This window comes from Podarcis filfolensis (assembly GCF_964270895.1).
Source record: "Podarcis filfolensis genome assembly, chromosome: 12".
NCBI classification, from domain to species: Eukaryota; Metazoa; Chordata; class Lepidosauria; order Squamata; family Lacertidae; genus Podarcis; species Podarcis filfolensis.
In genome coordinates this window covers 53748953-53759342 of record NC_139614.1, presented here as the reverse complement: position 1 = coordinate 53759342, position 10390 = coordinate 53748953, and the positions used below count along the sequence as shown (strand labels likewise).

At 47.9% G+C, this 10390-nt stretch overlaps 1 protein-coding gene across 3 annotated transcripts in view; it reads left to right on the top strand.

Annotated features, from left to right (window-relative positions):
* Positions 1-1691: 1691 nt before the first annotated feature.
* MYL3 (myosin light chain 3) overlaps positions 1692-10390 on the top strand; it is a 41137-nt gene continuing 32438 nt past the window's right edge. The window contains exon 1 of one of the 3 annotated variants that reach the window (XR_014540518.1): positions 1692-2115. Coding sequence is in view for 2 of the 3 variants with exons in the window: in XM_083580061.1 (XP_083436187.1) it covers positions 1984-2115 (132 nt within the window). In the remaining variant the exon portion in view is untranslated. The remainder of the gene's footprint in view (positions 2116-10390) is intronic. The other 2 variants (XM_083580061.1, XM_083580060.1) reach the window with 2 other exon arrangements.

The following is a 10390-nucleotide window of genomic DNA, read 5'->3' as shown; positions in this document are numbered from 1 at the left end:
ACTAGCGCCCGAGCTTGCTTTTCTTTTCTTCCCTCCAGACGCCTTTTCCTTTTGTGCCATGTCTTTTAGACAGGTGAGCCCGAGCACAAGGACTGTCTCATCCCTGGCATTTGTAAGCCGCTCCGCCAACCAGAGAGCAGGATATAAATAGCTGTCAGTCACGGCCAACTTATTTATATATGTACATTTCCCAGAGATTTGCGGTCTGCGAAGCACGGCAGGCTTCAGTAGAACAAAGCTGTCTACATAAGGCAGAATTAAAAGGGCAGTAGTGTAGCGGCTCTAACATTTAAAAGTTTAAAGTATATAAGGTGAGGATTTGAAGAGGAGGTGGGAAGGGGGTGAGCTAGAGGAGAGGGAAAGGGGAAAAGCAGATCTTATATCTCAGGAGATCCAGTGAAAAGAAAAGTCAGAGGATATCTCAGGCTAAATGTCCACTGTCCATCCCTGCCCTGCTGGAATCTGAGACTCTCGCCCGAGTCTGAAGAATATACTGTGCAGCAGAGGATCGCCAAGGCTTTGCCAAACATTTCTGCCTCTGAAGCACCTAGCTGTCCGAAGGAAAGCAACAAACATCGTGCAACAGGCATCGCTCGCCTTCTCTCCAAACTGGAAAGTCCCAAACAATTAAACATTTCTTCATAGGGAAGTCAAGTTAAGTCGCATGTTTTAGAGGGGATTCAAATGGAAGTTGCCCTGATTTAAACCTGCCCAGTGCTTTTTTCCAAAAATATGTTTTTGGGTACTATCTTTTTCCTACTCATATTGAAATACTGCCCCTCAATGAGGCCAAACTTAGTAAAGGACCCCTGGACGGTTAAGTCCAGTCAAAGGCGGCTATGGGGTTGCGGCGCTCATCTCACTTTCAGGCCGAGGGAGCCGGCGTTCGTCCACAGACACCTTTCCGGGTCATGTGGCCAGCCACTTCTGGCGCAATGGGACACCGTGGTGGAAACCAGAGGGCTTGGAAACGCCGTTTACCTTCCCGCTGCAGTGGTACCTATTTATCTACTTGCACTGGCGTGCTTTCAAACTGCGAGGTTGGCAGGAGCTGGGACAGAGCAACAGGAGCTCACCCTGTCACTGGGATTCAAACCTTCCGATTGGCAAGCCCAAGAGGCTCAGTGGTTTAGACCACATCCCTTTCCCCCCAAAATGTTTAGGGGTATGTGTACCCCTGCATCCCCCCAGGAAAAAAGCACTGGTCCTGTCTGACTTTTAGAAGACATCTGAAGGCAGCGCTGTATAGGGAAGTTTTTAATGTTTGATGTCTTGTTGGGTTTTAATTTGTTGGAAACCGCCCAGAGTGGCAGGGGTAAACCCAGTCAGATGGGTGGCATAATATTAATAGTAATAATAGTAATAATTGCTGCAGGGGTTGGACTAGAAGACTCCCTTTCAACTCTACAATTCTATGAAACTCAACTGCAACCTGCCAGCTCTTTCTTTGATCACTCCTCGCCGGTTAATTTCCTCCAAACCGATTCGTTCCGGACGGCTTTGCGATGAAACCAGCTCCAGCCTCCCTCCTTGAGCCCGGAGTGCCATTGGGGAACAGCCGTCCTCTCTGCACCTCAGGGGATGAAATCGATACAGCTGGCCACGTTCCTGCCCCCCCACCTCGCCCCAAGATGGGCTGTTCTGACCTCTCTCTCCAGGCTCCGTACCCGATACCCTCCAACCATCATTCCATTTCAACGCTAATTCAGAACAATGCCCTAAGTGGATGCTCCAAAATAGACGGGCCAGATATCTTCTCCTTTTATAGGAATGGCCCTATTGTGAGACCTGGTATGTGTGGCTGGGGAGGGGGCAATGGCTGAGGTGGGGGTGGGGGTTGATTTGGAAGCCAAGCGACACGGCGTGTGACACACAAAGACCGGGAGGTGGATAAAGGCCTCTGCCAGGAGGGACATCCTTCGCTCTGTTGGATCACCCCCTGAGCGGCCAGCCTCTCCTTCATCCCAGTGCAGAACCACCACCATGGCCCCCAAGAAACCAGAACCCAAGAAAGCAGAACCTAAGAAAGAGGAGCCCAAAGCAGCCCCTAAACCAGCACCCCCACCCGAGCCAGAAGTCCGCAAGGAAGTGGAGTTTAACCCGGCAAACATCAAAGTAAGTGTCTTTTTTGACATCTTTAAATTGTGCATTAACAGGGCAGGGGAGGATTGTTCCCTCCTTGGGTACTGGGTGAAGTTTCTTCTTTTTCCTCCTCCTCCTCCTCTTCTCCTTCCTCCTCTTCTCCTCCTTCCTCGTACTCCTCTCCTTCTCCTTCCTCTTCCTCCTTCACCTTCTCCTTCCTCCTTCTCCTTCCTCCTTCCTCTTCCTCCTTCTCCTTCCTCTTCCTCCTCCTCTTCTTCTTCTTCCTCTTTTCCTTCCTCTTCTTCTTCTTCTTCCTCCTCCTCCTCTTCCTCTTCTTCTCCTTCTTCTTCCTCCTTCTCCTTCTCCTCCTCCTCCTCTTCTTCTCCTTCTTCCCTACAAGGTGATTGACACAAAAACAAGTACGATAGCTTTGAAAGCACCACAAGTAAATCAACCGGAGCTAAGGACAGTGTTGTGAGTTTTTCGGGGGGGGGGGGTGTCAGTTTGGATGATGCCCTGAGTCTCTTCCAAGTCTTGGGTTCCTGTGCCCAGCGAGAGTTGGAATCTAAACCGTTGCTGAACTGCTCAGACAAGTTTATTTGTAAGACAAGGAGCTCAGCTGCTCACTTTTAAGTACCCTCGTTCGCATCCCAAAAGAATGAGCTAAGTTGTAGGAGCCACAGCTAACGGGTGGTAGCCTCCTGGCTAATGGATGAACCTCTCTCTGCTTCACCTAGCTGCTAAATAGGAGAAACAGAGTTTTGGGTGTGAGCTGAGCTAGAGGCAGGCTGGAAGCTGGAGACACAGAGACCTGCTTGCTCTGTGCTGCATCCAAAGTTGTGACTAATGGAGAAGTGAGATCTGCTGGGGTGTTACTGCTGTGAGTCCCTCTATCCTATGTCCAGGTTGCAGATAGGTTTAAGTAAAACCATGTATCCCCACAGTGTCCACTGACTCTCATTTGAACCCTAAGCAAGCTCTCGAACCCAGTGATTCTTCCACCAACAATAGTTTTTAAGACAATAGAGAATTAATGTCTGTTAATGTAGAGACCTTCTCATCCAGCTGGGAAACCTTTTCCAAAAATAACAGAACCCATTGATTTCGTTTTCCCTGCAAAGAACTGATGGTGGGCACGTGCCACATCCCAAGAGAGATGCTCTTCCCTAGAACGGGGCGACCATACCGAAAGCCTGCCCTGGTTTACTGGGTGTACACATCTGATATTTTAGGGAAATATTCTCCTGTGCAACGCAGTGACCTCCTTGGTACGTAAGGGAGAAGGACATCTCTTAAGTAAGCTGGTCCTGAGCTATACAGTAGTACCTCGAGTTACAAACGCTTCAGGTTACAAACTCTGCTAACCTGGAAGAGTTCCCTCGAGTTGAGAACTTTGCCCCAGGATGAGAATGGAAATTGTGTGCCGGTGACGCAGCAGCAGCAAGAGGCCCCATTAGCGAAAGCACACCTCTAGTTAAGAATGGTTTCAGGTTCAGAACGGACCTCCGGAATGAATTAAGTTCATAACTAGAGGTACCACTGTATAGGGTAGCATAATTCAGGACCAAAACCTTGAATTCAGCCTGGTTAACAGTACAGATCCCGCAGACAAGGAGTTATGGATGGGGAGAAAAGTTTGTCCCCAGGACCATCTTAGCCGCTGCAAACTGCCTTGAGTCCTATCAGGGAAAATGGAGGGGAATGCAATGGTACCTTGGTTCTCAAACTTAATCCGTTCCAGAAGTCTGTTCCAAAACCAAAGCATTCCAAAACCAAGGCGCACTTTCCCATAGAAGGTAATGCAAAACGGATTAATCATTCCGGACTTTTAAAAACAACCCCTAAAACAGCAATTTAACATGGATTTTACTCTCTAACGAGACCATTGATCTATAAAATGAAAGCAATCATCAATGTACTGTACCATAAAATAAATAAAACAGTATTGTAGATGATAAAAGTTAAAACTATTTTTTCCCCTCTTACCTGCACTGATAATATTCATTGCTTGGATGGGGGGCTTTTATCCATTTCCGCAGTCACACAATCAATCAGTAGCTGAACTGGGTTCCACACAGTCACACACAAAAAAAATTAACCAGGGAAGCCTCAAAAACAAAAAAAAAGCAAAATAAATGGCAAAAACAAAAGCGCAAAACTTAATCCGTTCCGGAAGTCCGTTTGACTTTCGAAATGTTTGAAAACCAAGGCGCGGCTTCTGATTGGTGTAGGCGCTCCAGAAGCAATAGCCGACAGCCTCATTGAACCGGCTTCTTAAAAATGTTGGAAAACCGGAACACTTACTTCTGGGTTTTCGGCGTTTGGGAACCAAGGCGTTTGAGTACCAAGGCATTTGAGATCCAAGGTACCACTGTAATAATAATAATAATAATAATAATAATAATAATAATAATAATAATAATATCAAGCTCAAGGATGGCTACACATATCTCAGAGCTGTACCCAAATTTGTTGGCGTCTGTCTGTCTCAAGAGACAACAAAGTGCATTTCTGGGGGTGAAGTCAAATTGCTGTATTAGCAGCACAGAAATGACCTGCCTGGGGTGCAAGCTGGGTGACCTTGGGCCAGTCACACTTCTTTGAAGTCTCTCAGCCCCACTCACCTCACAGAGTGTTTGTTGTGGGGAGGAAGGGAAAGGAGAATGTTAGCCGCTTTGAGACTCGCTGTGGGTTAAACCACTGAGCCTAGGACTTGCCGATCAGAAGGTCGGCGGTTCGAATCCCTGCGATGGGGTGAGCTCCCATTGCTCGGTCCCTGCTCCTGCCAACCTAGCAGTTCGAAAGCACGTCAAAGTGTAAGTAGATAAATAGGTACTGCTCCGGCGGGAAGGTAAACAGCGTTTCCGTGCGCTGCTCTGGTTCGCCAGAAGCGGCTTAGTCCTGCTGGCCACATGACCCTGAAAAACTGTCTGCGGACAAACGTCAGCTCCCTCGGCTTATAGAGCAAGATGAGCGCCACAACCCCAGAGTCATCCGCTACTGGACCTAACAGTGAGGGGTACCATTACCTTTTTTGGATGCAAGGGGTGCATAGAATTGCAACCAATTTTATGCACCGTCAGCTTGGGAATAAGTCCCGCTGATCACGATGAGACTCGCAGGCGAGCAGATTGCTGCTTTGCAGTCCTGCTTTTTAAATCAATGTTTTCCTTTTCAGATAATACAGAACATGATGAAATCACAATAAATTAAACCTCCCTTTCAGTAGTTTCAAGCACTACTACAGGTTCCACATAATATCTGTACTGCATTGTTTAGGTTGGCAGCAGCTGCACTTTGGAACTCCCCGCCTATTGCAATAAAGCACGTGCCTTTGCTAGACTGTTTTCAGGCACCTGCTAAAAGCATTCTTGTTTAGGCATGCATACTCAGATGCTTAGGAAGTTGAAGTAATTGGCTCCCTCAGCCAAAAAAGCGAGATGAGCGCTGCAACCCCAGAGTCGGCCACAACTGGACCTAACAGTCAGGGGTCTTTTACCTTTACCTTAAGGGGAGTGAAAGGCGGGATACCAAGTCCAAACTCTTCTAGGTTAAGAAGGCTTGGCCCATCTCAACTTGACAGCCCACATCTGCGGCTCCGAGCTTCTTGAGTTTGCACAGTGCTGGCGTGATCCTGAATGATGTCCGTACTTCGCTAGGCAGAGCAAATCCGGTGGGGTAGTTAGGAGGGGCGGTTTGCCCTGGGTGTCACCCTGACAGGGGGTGACAAAATGCTGAGCGGTACTCACCTTGGGGCCTGCAGCGCGCACGAACCATGCGTCATGGTGCCCGCAGGCTCCACGCTGCCCGTCTGCTGCCTCCCCACCCACTTGTAGGGCATCTATATGGGCACTATGCTGTGCTGTCCCTATGGGCTCCACACTCCCCATCCCATCCCACCCCTATTGGCACCGAGTGCCCTGTTCCGTCCCACCCCTATGGGCACCAAGTGCCCTGTTCCGTTCCTATGGGTGCCCCGTACCCTGCCCCTATGGGTGGTTCGCCCCACCCCTGGGCACACCGTCCCAGGTGCCCAAGAGGCTTCTTCCACCACTCAGAGAATGGAGTACGACACCCAGAGCAGGTAAATCAATGCAGCACATACTGTATTTTTTGCTCCATAAGATGCACCTGACCATAAGACGCACCTGGTTTTTAGAGGAGGAAAACAAGGGAAAAAATACTATTCTGAACGAAACAGTGGATGTATGATTTTTGTGGTGCAGGCTGTAGCCATGGACATGCTATGTGATCTGATGGTGAATTTGGGGTTACCCAATGCAAAAATCCCGAGGATCCATGGGCTTTTACCTCCCCGCTCCCAGGCAGCCTCCTTTATCGCTAGCCTCTCTTATCTCCCTCCCGATCGCTTGCCGATCAGCTACTTCCCTTCAACACCCCCTTCCCTCTTGTTTGCCTTAGTGTCTTTTCCTTAGCTGGAGCAGTTTTTTGCTCCTCCTTTTCTTCTAATTTCTCTCCTTATTGCTTTAGTCTTCCTGTTCCCCCCCTTTGTAAGTTAGCTGTCTTTACCTCCCCCCTCCCAGGCAGCCTCCTTTATTGCTAGCATCCCTTATCTCCCTCCCGATCGCTTGCCGATCAGCGGCTTCCTTTCAACACCCACTTCCCTCTTTCAAAAAAAGAGAGAGCATGATCTGCTTTTCGCCCCTGGGCAATTCAGCTCCAGGGACCACACATTTGCTCCACAAGACGCAGACATCTCCCCTTACTTTTTAGGAAGAAAAAAGTGCAGCTTATGGAGTGAAAAATATGGTAGTTAAACTGTGGAACTCCCTCTCACAGGAGGCGATGATGGCCACCCACTTAGATGGCTTTAAAAGAAGATGATACAAATTCATGCAGACGAGGATTACGGACGCCTCCTAGTTGTGACGGCTCTGCTCTGCTTCCACAGCTGGAGGCAGCAATGCTTGTGAAGGTCAGTTGCTGGAAAGCACAGGAGAGGAGATGTGGTCTTGTGTTCGAATCCTGCTTGGCTGCTGTGAGAGCAGGATGCTGGGCAAGACAGGCCATTGGCCTCATCTGGCAGAGTTCTACTTATGTTCTTATCTGCTCCTTTCTTTAAGATTGAGGATCTCAAGCCTGTAAAAGGCTAAAAGAGTATTGGGAAATGATTTATAATGAATTGAAAAAAATGTTTAATAGCACCTTCCCCCCCCCAAAAAACACCCACACACCCACACCCAGAGTCCTTTCTGTTGAGGATAATTCAGATGGAAATTTCCAGGAAATTCCTATCGGTGACCCTGGGGGAGTTCCTAGTTGATGTGCATCAGCAGGACTCCCCCTACTGGTGGTTAACCCTCCCCGGACTTCAAGCGGACGGGCTGAAGTCGGAGATAGTCGGTTAGGACCTATGCCTAAGCCAAAACCACTCCTCACCTGTAACCAATAAAGTTGTGGCGTTATTTAGCCCATTAACCTTAATAATTGTGTCATGTGTCTTTATTTCCACTGGGGGGGGGGGAGGGAACTCACCACGCAATTGCCACCCCGCTGACATAGTGGAGGCAAATGGTTGTGGATTTCTCTCTCTACATACATTTTGAGCCATTTTGGCTGCGTCGGGTGTTATTGAATAGCAGGAATTGCTGGTAGGGAGAGTTGGTCCTGTGTTCGAATCCTGGTTGCAGGTTTCACACAGGCATCTGGTCGGCCAATGGGAGACCAGGATGCTAGGAGGCCATTAGGGTGTGTCATTTTCAGGGGTGAACTTTTGCAAATTTCTTCAGCAAGCGGTCTTTAAAATATGTTTCGGGGTGTGAGGAATCGGCTATTATTATTGCAACTGCACAACGTTTATCTCCGTAAGTTTGCCTTTGATGAAAGACAGCTTTGATGAAAAACTAAATAATTTTAATTTTACCTTCTGAAAATGTCAGGTAATGATAAATAAATAAATAAATACCACACTCTCTCTCTCTCACACACACACACAATCTGCAAGTACTTAGAAATTATTTTGAATGGTTTCTATGCAATTTCACACCCATTTTGCTTAACCAAGCAAAACTAAATGATATTAATTTAACCAAAATATCTCTTGGATTCCCAAGTCATGTGCCAACATTTTAGCACCCCTCCTGTTTGGAATTTGAAAGTTGGGAATTCAACATGCCCTAATGGGCTCTTGGCCACATCCTGCAGGTCCCTTTAACGTTCTCGCATTAAAAAGGATCGTCTGTATTCTGTGCTTCTAAATTTGATGAGAAAGAAAATATTAAAGACGGCCATTTCCTGCCCACAGAGAACAGCAACGGTGGTTTGTTTACATGGTTAAGTCATCTCAGACTTTTAAGAAGAACGCCCCATTCCTTTGGGGACCTCAGCGAGGGACGGTTGTGAAGTTTGCACATTAAATGTATGTCTGTTTCATTGAGTAAAAAAGGTAAAGGGTAAAGGGACCCCTGGTCCAGTCATGACCGACTCTGGGGTTGCGGCACTCATCTCGCTTTACTGGCCGAGGGAGATGGCGTACAGCTTCCGGGTCATGTGGCCAGCAGGTCTAAACTGCTTCTGGCGAACCAGAGCAGCGCACGGAAACGCCGTTTACCTTCCCACCACAGTGGTACCTATTTATCTACTTGCACTTTGACGTGCTTTCGAACTGCTAGGTTGGCAGGAGCAGGGACCGAGCAACGGGAGCTCACCCCGTCGCAGGGATTCGAACCGCCGACCTTCTGATTGGCAAGTCCTAGGCTCTGTAGTTTAACCCACAGCGCCACCCGCGTCCCTTTCATTGAGTAACTTCACCCTAATCCTTTCCTTTCTGTTATCAGAGAATCATTGAATTGCAGTATCAGAAGGGACAACAAGTGTCATTCCCGCAATGCAGGAATCTTTTGCCCAACATGGGCCTCCAACCCATGATCCGAAGATTAAGAGTCTCATGCTGTACCGACTGAGCTACCAAGGCAGATCTCCCCACATTTCACATCTACATGCCCCTTTCTTACATTATTTTGAAAAAATGCTGCGTACAGTGATTCAAACTAATACAGAGTTGAGTTGTCCCGTGATTGTGCAACAAACAAACAAAGCAATAATAAGTGAGATGTTTCGGGCTTCTAACCTGCGCTCTGCCTCTTGCTTTTATTTCATGCGATGAGCACAGTCTGTTCTTTGCCTGGGCTTGAGAAGGGCAGAGGTAGAGGGAACGGGGATGATCTGTCAGGCTTTTAATAGCCGGACAACTGCGCCTGCCTCCTCTCCCGTTTACCTGGCTCCTGTTGAGCTCACCCTTTGTCACCGTCCAAAATAGAACCACTTGTTTGCGAACGTAAAAGGAAGGAGGAGAGTGAGCGGCAGGCATGCTTTTTCCTGGCACAACTCCCATCGCCTTTTGCAGCTGTCCAGCTCGAGGAAAGGACAGCAGAGAGAAGTAGTTCTTCCGCCGCTGCATCTTCCTGCCAGGAAAGGGTTTTCGCCTGCAAGGATGGTGTTTCAGTCCTCAAGGGCATCCTCACGTAGGGCTAGGAGACACCCCCTGCCTGAAAATCTGGAGGGCTGCAGGCAATATTGAGCTAGATTGTTGTTATTGTTTAGTCGTTAAGTCGTGTTTTTAATTTTCTGTTGTGAGATGCCCAGAGTGGTTGGGGAAACTCAGCCAGATAAGTGGGGTGTTGTTTAGTCTTTAGTCGTGTCCGACTCTTCGTGACACCCTGGACCAGAGCACGCCAGGCACTCCTGTCTTCCGCTGCCTCCTGCAGTTTGGTCAAACTCATGTTCGTAGCTTTGAGGACACTGTCCAACCATCTCGTCCTCTGTCGTCCCCTTCTCCTTGTGTCCTCCATCTTTCCCAACATCAGGGTCTTTTCCAGGGAGTCTTCTCTTCTCCTGAGGTGGCCAAAGTCTTGGAGCCTCAGCTTCACGATCTGTCCTTCCAGTGAGCACTCAGGGCTGATTTCCTTCAGAATGGAGAGGTTTGATCTTCTTGCAGTCCATGGGACTCTCAAGAGTCTCCTCCAGCACCACCTATAAATCATTTTCATTAAATTTTCTTTTAAAGCCGTACATGCCGTAAATTTCATATTTACATTCCACAACTCATACCATGCATCCAATTCAATCTTATGCCCAAAATCTATAGCCCATTTTATCATTGCTTCTTTCACTTCTTCATCTTTTGTAAACCATTCTAATAACAGATCATACATTTTGGATAATGTTTTACCTCCGCTTCTATTAAATCTATTTTAAATGGATGGTAAGTTAGTTTCTGCAGCCGCTCACACACCCTTCCAAGCCTTCATCCAAGCAAGCAAGAAGCAGCAAGAGTTCCAGGATGCAC